Here is a 12400-nt window from a genome sequence, read left to right as displayed (position 1 = left end):
CTTAACATGCCAGGAAGATGCCTGGTAAAGTAACTGGAAAAATGTTTTCAGTAAACAGCCTGCTGCTTGTCTAAGAGTAACTTCGCAGTGTAAGCTCAGAGTTAATTTTCTGGAGCAGTAGCTCATCTTTATCACTTCAGCATTCCAAAAAGAAATTGTTTCCATTATCTGTCAAAAGAGTTGCTGGACCATTATTACTTTAAATGGCTATTAAGAAATGAACAGCCGAGACTTCGGTCAGTGAAATCTGTGCTAGAGATAAAAATTGCTGGCTATAATCTACAGTAGTTCCTGGATTTTGTTTTCTGACTAGACAAGGATCTAGTTTTCCTTAGAAGTACTTCCACAACAAGCAACTGATTCACAGTGCAAAACTGTAGTAGAGAGAGAAAATTATTTTAGCTTTGTAAATCTGCAACAGCACATTCAGAAATATGAAAATAGGTTCATTGAAATGTTTGAATGGGGACTGTTACACTGGTGTTCAGAAATGACAAAGTGAGTGGAGGCTTAACTGAGATCCACCTAGTAATTTAACAAATGCAAGGGATAAAGCAATCCTACCAAAGCATTTAAAATTTTATCAGATAATTCTGTAGTACAGTTCTAAAATATTTTTTTAAAGTACACAAAAACAAAAACAACAACCAAAGAATTTTTTTCCTTCTCAAATCTTCTCACCCTTAATTCATCCTCACCCTTCAAAAGCTGCGTGGGACATGCAGCACAAGTGCTGCCTCTTACAGCCCCACAGAGCAGTGGTGTTTCTACATGAAGCAATGCCCCTGTACCTAAAGCAGATTTTTTAGTATGCATAAGATCTCTCACTGCTGCAGCTTTAACCTCTGGAAATAGGCCAAAATCTTGTCCAATGTGGTGCAAGAGCTGCACAGCACTATTTGTGGTAATACTGTGCAGAGGTCACCTCTGGCATTCTTCGATCAAGTATTGAAGGGAAATGCAATTTTTATTGCTTCAGCTGCCCAAGCATGGGCACGGAGCTTAACTGGATGAAGAGAAAATGTACATCCCCTCTTTTGACAATGAGCTAAAGGAATACTTCACAGACCTGTCATTGTATGAGCTGCTGGCTTGGCTGAGACTGTTGTTCTTACCACAAGGTAAAAACGAGACAAACCAGCAGTTGGTGTGTGGAACCCAAAATCAGAACTGTGGTCTGTAGAGATTTATCTCTAGTTAAAACACGATGGAGAAGACTGACATTGTCATAACTGACAAATGTTCAGATGTTGGAGAGGAGGTGGGTTTAAGGCCCTGCAGCAATGCTCTGTGACTCCAGGACAGAGATTCCCGTGGGGGCTGCAGGGGGTGCGGGCAGAGCAGAGCCCGCGCTGCCCACAGCTGTGCCAGCTCTGCAGTGCTCTCCTGCCCGGCACAAACCTTCTCTCCTCCTGTAAAGCAAGCATCAAACACAGGAACAGTCGTGCAAAAAGGCTTTGTGGAGGCATTTCTAGTACGTTCAACTTTCAGCTTTTGGTAACCTGTGCCTGTTATATCTTCATAAATGGGTTTATGCCACCTTACCCATTTACAAAGTCAGGATTCACTGCTGCATTCGAGTGCACCACATATAATGGAAAGTAAGACAGCAAATACATTCTGTTCTGATTTACCTTGTTCTGCCTGAGAATAAACAAACCTTTTATCTTCAGCTCATGTATTATTACTAAGAAGCTTCTGAAGTACACACATAAGATTCTAGAGTCTGCTGTACTGCACACAACTTCCAGAAATGGTAAAAGATTTAGTGTCTGCTCTGTGTGAGACTTCAAAGACTGTGTGTTTCTGCTCTGCTTATAAAATAAAATACTTAGAAACAAATCAGATTTTGAATGTAAGAAGAGCCTAAAAAGAAGCAAAATAACTTTGAAGGAGATCATTCTGTTATTAATCTCATTTTATTTGACCCCAATCTTTTTTAAGCAGTCTGTTCTGTGATATTCTCTGGCACCATGATATTTATATAGTATTATTTCCATGTAGTGTTTTCAAAACCCTAATAAGTTACAGTTATTTTTCTATATTTAAAAGAACGGAGTAGTACTGGTTAACACAATTGTGCAGAGAAATCAAATAAAGTCTGCAAAAATTCATGAAGAATAGGTTATTCTGTAAATTGCATGCCAGGAGGACCTGGAAAAGTGAATAACTTGTAGCTCTAGGGAATAAGCAACCTTTCACCTTTAAGTTTTTACTGAAAGCGTGATATATACAGGCATCAAAAATATCCAGATGCACAGTGTAATAAAGGATAATGCTTGACTGGAAAAAGAGACTGCAAAAATGACACCATGATGTTCTGTAATTGCCTTTCACTGGCAATTTATCAGTTATATTGTATAAAAAGCCTTGGAAGCTCAACTTAGGTTATAGGAGAGCATTATTTCTATTTCACGCATCATCGTGACTGATGGAGAACATAAAGACCAAATTGCTTGTGCATGCATCTGCATAACTCCGCAGCCTGCAGTGATGCAGCATTGCTTTATCTGTCTGTATAAGTCAGGGTGGGTTTGTTTACAAAATAGCCTTGTGGATTTCATTATTTCATTATGCATCTTTCTTCTTGGGTCTTTTTGCAGGAGTAAATGAAATAAAATGTACAAAAACCCCCTTGGTTTGACAGTAAATGCAGCAAAATCACCCTGAAATTAGATGATCTCCAGAATCCCTTCCAACCCTAACAATTCTGTGATTCTGAGGAAATGTCAGGGGGGAAAAAAATATATTCCACCGAATTTGGTGTGAAAAATCCAGTATTAGTTATGCAGAACTAGACAAGCCATTTACCAAACTACTTTGCTCCAATTTTACCTATTTCTAATTCTCTTCAAAAATGTCTTGGGAAAAGAGAAGGAAACAAGAAAAATGTACCTTTCTGTCCTTCCCATAGGACTATCTGTAGTTAGTTTTGAGTCCTTTTAAATTTAACTTAGTTTTTAAAGCAAGCTTTTATTTGTAAAGAAGTGCAGAGCATGGGAGATGTCACACACGATTTAAACTCGCTCGCTCCTCCGGTAATTTGCAAATTGACGCGGTTTGTTCTGTGTCTGTGTCTGCTCCGTCCCCAGGGTCAGCGGACTCTCTCCTTTCATGGGAGACAACGACAACGAAACCCTTGCCAATGTCACCTCAGCAACGTGGGACTTCGATGATGAGGCTTTCGATGAAATCTCTGACGATGCCAAGGACTTTATCAGCAACCTACTGAAGAAAGACATGAAGTAAAGGCTGGATTTACGTGCTGCACTTTGTGTGTTTGCATTGAGCCGGAGTTGCCTCTCGTGTTTCCCCGCTGTGCATCTCCCCAGGGCCGCAGCACCTCTGGCCATACTTTATAAGGAGCTGTGCGTGCCCGTGTGCAGCTCTGGATTTCACTCGCAGGGTGCAGGGGCTGAATGGAGCTTTGGAGCTCTTTGTGCTCTTCCCTCCCCTCGGGCGAGGTGCACCCGGGGCTTTTGTGTGGCCACTCTGATCCCCTCTCTTTCGTGACAAACATTCCTGCGTGACACGTTCTGTCTTGTCTGAATGGGTTGCAGTTCTGCCTTGTGTCGCTTTTAAGTGTGGTACCTCTGAGTAGGCAGCTTCCCTATAAATGTAGTAATTGGGCAAGGGAAAAAAAATCAGAGTTGGAAACTCTGTTTGCAGAATGATCTAATGAAAGGAAACATACTTCTTCCAATGAATTTGCAAGTGGATCGATGGAGAACAGAGGGTTATTTACATGTGCACCCTGAGCAAAGTGAAGAATAGGTGGTGAGAGATTTGGACATTTCTGTTCTGAGATGTTCAGGAGGCTGTTAAGTGCTGGGATGGGGGAATCTCTGTAAGTGAAGGAAAAGGAGGTCTGGGACAGGGTTCTGGCAGCAAGAAGCAGCTGAATCACTGCCATTGTGGCTCTGCTGTATGTGTTCCTTGCCTAAAACAAATGGCTTTTCCTGCTTTGTTTTATAATGTTTTATTAACACTTAAAAATGCACAGTTTTCTCTCAAAAAGATCTACAGAAATTGTGAAAGTGAGTTTAAGAAGTTAGAATGGCTGGGAAAGCAAAACCATGTGATCTTTGTTGCTAAATTTAGGAAACACAAAAATCAGCTCCCAGAAAAGAGAAAAAAAAAATGTTACCATAGGTAGGTTCCTCTCTCGTTATTGACAACACTGACTGGTCTTTTTATACAAAAACAGGAGTCGCTTAAATTGTACTCAATGTCTTCAGCATCCCTGGCTGCAAAAAGACACCAAAAACATGGAAGCAAAAAAACTTTCCAAAGATAGGATGAAGAAATATATGGCCAGAAGAAAATGGCAGGTAATGAAGAGGACGTGGAATTGGGCTGGATATCCTAACAAGCCTCTTTATTTTTAATGCTTATGATTCTGGGGAACACATCACATCAGGGGGTTCCTGCTGCTGTGGAAGCTGCAGTGTGGCCAGGGTGGGAATGCAGGACAGCAGGTCTGGTTCCTGCAGCTGGGCAGCAGAAGGGTGCACAGCTGCACATGGATTACCCAGGATGATCCCATTTCAGGCTGCTGAAAGGCAGGAGCTCAAGTATAGTTTTTTCTACTCTTCTGGGGTTCTCTCTCTTTTCCCATGCCACTGAGAGCTGGAGGATTGTGTAATTCTTAACAAACCTGAACAGTACAGGTAAAACTTGCCTGCCTGGCCTTCCTAAAGGTTCCTTAATTCATGGCAGTTTAATTCTACTAAGCCAAGAGTTCAGTCTTGTTGGAACCTCCCCAGCTTCCCATGCATTCAATCAGACTGGTTTTCTGCATATTTAGTCTCCCTATCTTCTTTTTTCCTAATGCTGGAACTGGAGTAGCAGGTACATCTGTGCCATGCTACAGGAATTGCTGTGTGAAATCCTGGGTCCTTTTGAGTAGCCTATGAAATACTAACTTGTGTAGGTCTACCTTATACTCCCTCTTACATTCTACTCCTTTCTCGAAGCTCAAGCAATACAAGTGTCTGTACTACAGCCCTCATAGTTTGAGCATATTTTAGTAGCCTGGTGGTTGATCCTGGGTCCTGTCAGAGGTCTGCTCCCATCATGCAGATGGTGCTTTCTCATTCATTTCCTATCAGCTTGTTATCCATGTTGGATGAAATTCAGCCCAGCCCAGCCCAGCAGGCAGTGGAGAGAGGCGTTCCCCACCAGAGTTCAGTCCCAGTTACACAGGACAGGGCTTCTCTGCTGGCCCTCCTCTCGCACAGTGCTTTTTATCCTCAGCTAACAGAGACATTCATTTAGGTATGAGTTCATCAGGGGAAGTTTATATCTGCAACTAAATTTGGTAATTCAGTCCAGCCTGCTCTGTCTCTCCTAGAACAACTGAGCTATATATAAGCAGTTTGTCCACCAATTCCAGTGAGGTTTGCAGAGATCCCAGATAATTTGTCCGAAGCACGATTGTTGCAGAAAATCACATGCCTGTTGGACTGGATTGATCAGAAGCCTTTTCTGTTATGTCTTAGAAAACAGGCCATGCTGTCAGAGCAATAGGAAGACTGTCATCCATGGCAATGATTTCTGGTATGAGTGGGAGGAAGGCCTCTGGGAGCTCACCTACAAGCCCTATAAATGCTGACAAAGCAGAGAATGAAGGTAAGGATTTTTTTCTGTCTCATATTTTCACCTGTCTCTGAATCAATCCTACTAAAACTTTTAGCAAATTGCTAGAGACCAATTGAGTTGGATATTACTGTGCTTTCTCTCTCTCTCTCTCATCTTCCTATTTTTTAAAGAAATCTGTCAAAAATTCACTGTCCTTATATTGTCCTGCTACTCAAAATGTCACAGTATAAGCCCAGGCAGTAAACTCTTTTCTTTTTAAAGCCAAAGAATTAAGGCAGATTTGTCAGCTGCACTTTCTCTGGGTTTGGGAATGCATGTTTATACAAAGATGACAGTGATGTATTGCCTTCTCATGGAAGCAAGCAAGCAATGAAGTATTAACACTTGCTGTAACCATGGCACACACCCTGCACTAACCATGCTCCTCAGACAGGGCATTTAAGGAAATGTCTGTGTTACTCCCATAGGTCCCCACATGAAATGTGAATTAGTGGTGTGTAACAGTCAGATGTTACAGTTCAGCAGTGCAAATGTTTGACACTGATGAAAATCAAGCAATTTTGACAAATCCACATAGACTGTGGGCCTGATACAAGTGGGGCTCGTTTATCCCTCTGCCTAGCAAAAGTCCAGCTTTGGTTAGAAACAAATTCAAGGGAAAAATACTGAGGATTTGTAGCATTGGCCTTGAACATCCTTTTTTTTCTATTTATGGCCTGAATCCTTTTCCAGCTGCAAAAGATTGGCACAAAGCTAAGCAGCCAATGTCCCTGCTGTCCCATTAGTCTGACAGAATTAAGTGAAATAAAAGGTGCTTTCATTACCATCTGGTAATTAAAAACTAAAATACATCTTTTGAAAATATGCCCTGTAATATTGTTCACTACCTCTTTGCTCTCCTCCAGATGCTTTCCTCGAAGAAGCTGAAGACAGGCCCCATGTAAAGCCATATTTTACTAAAAAAATCCTTGACTTGGAAGTTGTGGAAGGAAGTGCTGCTAGATTTGACTGCAAAATTGAAGGTACTTTGAATAAGCATGTCTATTTCTTTCTCTCCTTCCTTGTCAACTTTCTGCACTGGGTAATTGTTTTACTTTTTCAATTTTTAATTCTGTATTATTGTTGAGTTGGTGCCATTTCACTTTACCAGTATCTGCACAAATGTGTTGCAATAACAGAAATTATTTGGAGCTTGTTCTGTACTTGCCTTAGAACAGAAGTCTCCAGGAGTCCACGTGTGAATCACTAATTAAGAATAGCAAGTGAGAACTAGAATTTGATTTTTGAGGGAACAGTAGGAGCAAGATGCAAAGTAGAAGCATAAATTCCAATAGTATACTCAGAGAGTGCCAGTCAGACACCAAGAATTAGTAGGAGGTCAGTTGTCTGAAAGGACAGACTAGATCAGGCCACCTCAAGATAACTTTAAACCATATATACATTTCATTAAAGGCAAAAAAGTCCCTAACTGCATATGCATAAGAAGTAAAGATAGTATTCTTGTGCTGGTCACATAAATCATATCTAGAAAATACTGTTCTGTTGCTTGGGGGTTTCTAACTTATGAGTTCAGGAAAGAAACCTCAGACTGGAATATGCAAAGTATAATGAGAAGACATATAAGGAGTGTGAGCATGATCAGCCCAAGAGTCTGAAGGCCAAGAGCAGTGGCACTTCTGCAATGAGATTGAACCTTGTGTATCTCAGCTGTGAACGGAAACTAGAAATTCAGAAAGAAGAGCTGTGAAAACAAAATGGGTGGGGTCAGTACCATCCTGCATGCGTACAAGTAAATTTATAATCTTAAAATGAGGAAATCAGAAACAGCCTCATCGACTTTCTGCTTGTTCCTCTGCTCTCAATCTTTCCCTTACTGGGTTTCCTATCACACAGTGGAGATGTGAGGATGGATTATTATTGCTGATGGGTGCTCAGTGTGGTGGGTACGTGCACAAGTACTGCATGGAATAAAACAGATGGATGTACCACGGCTCATGTTCCAAACTGTGCAGTGTATTGCTGCAATGTTCACTCTGCTTTAGGGATTCCTGCACTTCATTTCTGCTCAGTGGGGAGTTATTCTCCCCTGGGACTTATCCTCCCCTCCCAGTCCAGAACTTGGCTGAGATCACAAACCTTCAATTTGTTACAGCAGCCAAGAGTACTGTATAAGGGATTGTTCTGCAGCAGGCGTTGTACAGCCTGCTCCGAGGCTTAGCAGAGCCATTTGCTTCACAAAGGGCTCTGAAACTCCTGTTGAGATGCACAATCAAAATGCTTTTCTTAGACTTCCTCACCCTAACAAATACAGAAAAAGGGAGTGCAATGTTCAGGACAGGCTGGATTTTAAGGAGCAGATTAAGAAGAGGAAGATTCAGAATAAGCATAGCAAAGCAACATGAGAAAGGTATTAAATTGTAAACCCAAACCAGTTTACACTTGAAATTCTAAATCTCGGCGTTGGGAGCTGTTGTCTCCGGAGAAACTGCAGTGTAACGTGAGCCTCAGATGCACTGTCAGGAGTTCCCTGCTGGCTGATGGCTACAGCACACAAAACACTGTCTGCAGCCACTGCTCAGGGACTGGAAGGAGGAATCCGGCGAGTACCGCAGTGCTCACGAGAAGTTTTTGCTATTTGTAAAAAAACAGTTTCAGGTAAATGTGAAGTAAAAAAGCCTCACATCATCTACATTTATTTTCCATAGAAGTCAATGAAATATTCGTCTATCAACACATAGGCACGTCCCCACATGGGAATTAGAGCACAAGGCAATTAGTGCTGAGTTAATGCTCGTTCATTGCAGTGCTGTTCTCTCTCTGCTCTCGCAGGCTATCCCGACCCCGAGGTGATGTGGTTCAAGGACGATCAGCCTGTCAAGGAGTCCCGTCACTTCCAGATAGATTACGACGAGGAAGGGAACTGTTCTTTGACTATTTCTGAAGTGTGTGGGGACGATGATGCCAAATACACCTGCAAAGCTGTTAACAGCCTTGGGGAAGCCACGTGCACCGCAGAGCTCCTTGTGGAAACAATGGCAGAAGGAGAGGGAGAAGGAGAAGAAGGTGAAGAGGAGGAAGAATGAAACAAGGCTAAAATAAAATATATTTAAAGACTCTCCTTATAAGGCTCAGAAAACCAAGTTATCAAAAGCACCTTGTGTGAAACGTAGGTCTTTGGGGGGTTGTTTTTTCAGCATGATCAGTTGATACCTGTTAGCTTTATGTATGGGCATTATTTCCAACCAGCAGGCTTTTTAAGTTGCTAGCATGATTGGATTGACTTTAAGCAAGCCATCAACTAAGTTGCCCAAGCTACTTTTAAAATCACATGTATGGAAACTAAGTTATATTCTGAACATCTTAAAGAAAAATACTCTATTTACTGAGCTCATTGCTCTTTGCCATCACTTTTCTCAGCCAAAACCGCAGCTAAGTTGGCTCCTCAAGATCTACTTTAAAGGAATTGTTGGCCAGACATGCAGTGAATCTCTCCAGTCCTGAGGAATAGGCTGAGCTGCATCTTCTCTAAGGGAAGGTTTGACACAGCCAGCATTGCAATTTGTATGTTGGCATGGTTCATTTCTTGTTTCCTTTAAGCAGAGTCTCACAGACCAAACTTCAAACATTTTCACTGCCTCTGACAGTGAGCTGTTAGTGCCCTTGTATTTCTGGCAAGCATTAAACATCCAGGTGGCTTCCTGAGATACTCCTGATCTTGCTTTTAGCCAGCTGATCCCACTTTGTCATCTTTCCCTTATGGAGCCTGTCACTTCAGTGCAGTTGCAGCTGCCTACTTAAGAAACAGACTGAAAACACAAAGACTGAGAATATTTTCTGTGTTTCTGGTCAGTCTGATAAAGACTTACGATTCATATATATGCTGCTGTGAAAAAACAGGTTATTGCACAATCAGTGATTTCTCTGTGCATGTCTGTGAATGGAATCCCAGGTTAGTTAAAGTTTTACTTGCATTTATTTGGCAATTGCAAAACAGATTTCAACTGATGATAAGCTGGAAACTCCCACAGATTTTTTGAGTAGCCAAAAAGATAGTAGCCTGGATTACAAACTCCTCTATTCTTAGCAATTTCCAAAGAATCTTAACCTATATAGGACCTATTTCTACCTTATGAGCTTGACTGTCTTGTTTTTGTCTTGAACCTGCACCAGTAAGGCTGTTGCGTTTTTTAAAAACGCAGAAAAAACAAAAAAAATCCAAACCCCATTTTTTTCTCAGAAATGGTTAACGCACTCAGACTTAGTAACTTTGCTTTCCTTTCACAGTATTGGCACTTTTTAATTTTTTTTTTGCTGTTCAGAGGTAATATCAGAGGCTGCAAGGTGATTATGCATAATCCAAAACCAGTGTGTCTTATATCTATGTATCATTCCAAAAGTGATTTTTTTCTTTTCCACTTTTTGTGTGCAAAGTGCAACCATTTGCATTTCAAAGGTTACCTCTTTAAAAAAAAAAAGACATTACCTTAAATCCTCACCATTAAGTAGTCAGTGTACTTTAATACAGGTGTGTACATTACCAACCTTAGGTTGTTTGATATTACCTAGTTGTGTATGTTTCATATGATTTGCTCTTCTGCATTCAAAGCTCAGCTAATGTGGGTGACACGACGGTTTGTAACTGCTTTACTCTTTGTTGCTAAGTTCAGATTGCCAGCATGTCCTTCTTTTCAATTGATAAAAACCTCTTGTTATACTAAACACAGTATTGCCACAACTCCTTATACAGAAAGGTTTTGAATCTGATTTAGAGCATACAGAGCTTTCCTCACTTTTTTTTTTTTAATGTTTTAGGCAGCGGGGTGTATTTTATACCTTAATAAAAATATGCTAATGTTCTCCCTGTTTGTTAAACCATCAGAATTGCAAAGATGAGACTGCTACGGCTGTAGTTACTCACGGTTCCTAAATAAATACTACCACAAAGCACACTCCTCGTATGCTCTATTGCAGCGTCACCGCGTCCACCTTGGCCAGGCCTCTCCTCAGGTGGCCACAGCGGAGCCTCCCCGATGTCTGTGGTGCTGCTGCCCTTCTCCTGCCCTGGCTGGGGCTGAGTGGAGGCTGCTCTGCCCCAGCGCCATCAGCTGCAGCCTGGGGCTGGCACTCGGGGCCTCGCGCTCTGCAACGTCCCCAGTGTCACCACAGGCCTCCATGGGAATGTGGATGGGGCTCCAGGGTGGCTCTGGGCTTGTTTCACAGTTGGGAACTCCCATATGGTGGGGAAACATAGAGTTCTGGAAGACTGTGGGAGGAAGAGAGAAAAAAAATCAGGGAAGACTCAATGTAGATACTGACTTACACCAATGTTTCTAAAAACTGTAAAACAGATTAGCACAAATCTGCTTGTGCTGCCTTTATTCAGACTTCTGCTGTCATGCAGCCCACATCACCATAGGCCATGCAGGACCACACAGACTCTCCTTAAAGCAAAGATTGTGCGAACACCCTGCTTGTAGCAACATGCTTCTTGAGCCTCAGCCCTTCCAAGAGCCATCTTAGCAGGTGTGCCCCACTGTCTCATGACTGTTCTGGCTTTGTTCAGTGACTGTACCTGGCTCTGTTCAGTGACTGCTGGTGTCCTACTGCAGGGAGGCACCTGCCTGAAGCAGGAAAAGCTCTGGCTCTGCTGGGCTGCCCTGCGGGCACAGCAAGGTCTGTGGGTGCACTGTGTACCAAAGCCCACAGACCCAGAATTGCTGTTCCTGCACAGATCTTCCCTTCCCTCTCCTCCTCCACTACTCCTTTTGTGTTCCACAGGCTATAACCTGCCTATTTTTCTTTTGCCCCAAGGATATTCCGAGGGGTTTACCATCTCCCTCTAGCTTCCTATTAACATCCATTCTATTCTGCAGGAAACAATGACCTCCACTTCCAAAATTATGTGATGTGCATCTGATTCAGCTCTGAGCAATTGACTGCAAGCTGTATTTGACCTTGAATTTTTTGCTTTGTTTGATGAATAGAATTCTATTTCCACTGAAGAAAGATATTTTATGTACTTGAAACCCTGTCTCATTTTGCCAGCCATGTTTAATAAAAGGCATTACCTCTTTCTATAAACTTTCCCTTACTTGTATAATGTTTGCAGAAGTAGAGTCTTGGGGTGTCATAGGGCTGAAACCCCAATAGCAGAGGTTATGCAAGACACAGGAACTGCCAGAGATGGGCCACTTAATTCTCCTTGTATTTCTTTTGTATAACATTCAGTCCTCTCAGGAGACAATGGAGAATTTGGGGCTGGCTGCTGTTTTTCACTACTTGTGTTTCTGGATTTGCAGAAACTTAATTTACTTAAAGACCAAACTGTCCAACCTCCCAAGCATCCTGTGCACATTTCTGCTTGATGAGGAGACCTTTGCTAATTGCATGCGTGGCATGCAGTCACTGGGTCCCCATTTCCCTGTGCTGACAAGGAAAGCAGCACTGGACTGCAAAGCCCTCTCCTCTGCAGTGACTGTCAGACTTAGCAAACAGAGGCCTTTTTTTTCTTTACTTGCATACATGAATAATGAATGATTTGTTTTTCTAAAATTTGTTACATTTATTGAAATATTGCACCAAAGCATAGCTGTTTGAAAATTGAGTTCTCATAAATCATCTTGCCTTTTGAGCCCTATTGTCTGCAAGAGATATGCACATGAATTTATAAGCCACAAAAATACTCAGATGGAAGCAGAATTTTCTGAGATGGGGAGTGAGGCTTATGCTGTTATTCTGCACTGCTCATAAAGGGACTGTACCACGACATGCATGGGAAATAAACTGAGAAATGTTTATG

The 12400-nt window shown here is 41.9% G+C and overlaps 1 protein-coding gene across 8 annotated transcripts in view; it reads left to right on the top strand.

The window, feature by feature from the left end:
• MYLK (myosin light chain kinase) overlaps positions 1 to 11433 on the top strand; it is a 196111-nt gene extending 184678 nt beyond the window's left edge. For 7 of the 8 annotated variants that reach the window (XM_064719107.1, XM_064719109.1, XM_064719110.1 and 4 more), the window contains 5 exons: positions 3093 to 3245; positions 4208 to 4331; positions 5502 to 5631; positions 6507 to 6623; positions 8431 to 11433. In XM_064719107.1, coding sequence (XP_064575177.1) covers positions 3093 to 3245; positions 4208 to 4331; positions 5502 to 5631; positions 6507 to 6623; positions 8431 to 8684 — 778 coding nt within the window. In that variant the 3' untranslated portion in view covers positions 8685 to 11433. Of the gene's footprint in view, positions 1 to 3092; positions 3246 to 4207; positions 4332 to 5155; positions 5278 to 5501; positions 5632 to 6506; positions 6624 to 8430 lie in introns of those variants that run through there. The other variant, XM_064719114.1, reaches the window with a different exon arrangement.
• Positions 11434 to 12400: the final 967 nt, after the last annotated feature.

This window comes from Zonotrichia leucophrys, chromosome 7 (genome assembly GCF_028769735.1).
Source record: "Zonotrichia leucophrys gambelii isolate GWCS_2022_RI chromosome 7, RI_Zleu_2.0, whole genome shotgun sequence".
In the NCBI taxonomy this organism is placed as follows: Eukaryota; Metazoa; Chordata; class Aves; order Passeriformes; family Passerellidae; genus Zonotrichia; species Zonotrichia leucophrys.
Note: the sequence above shows the minus strand (reverse complement) of the source record. Positions and strands in the feature narration are given on the sequence as shown.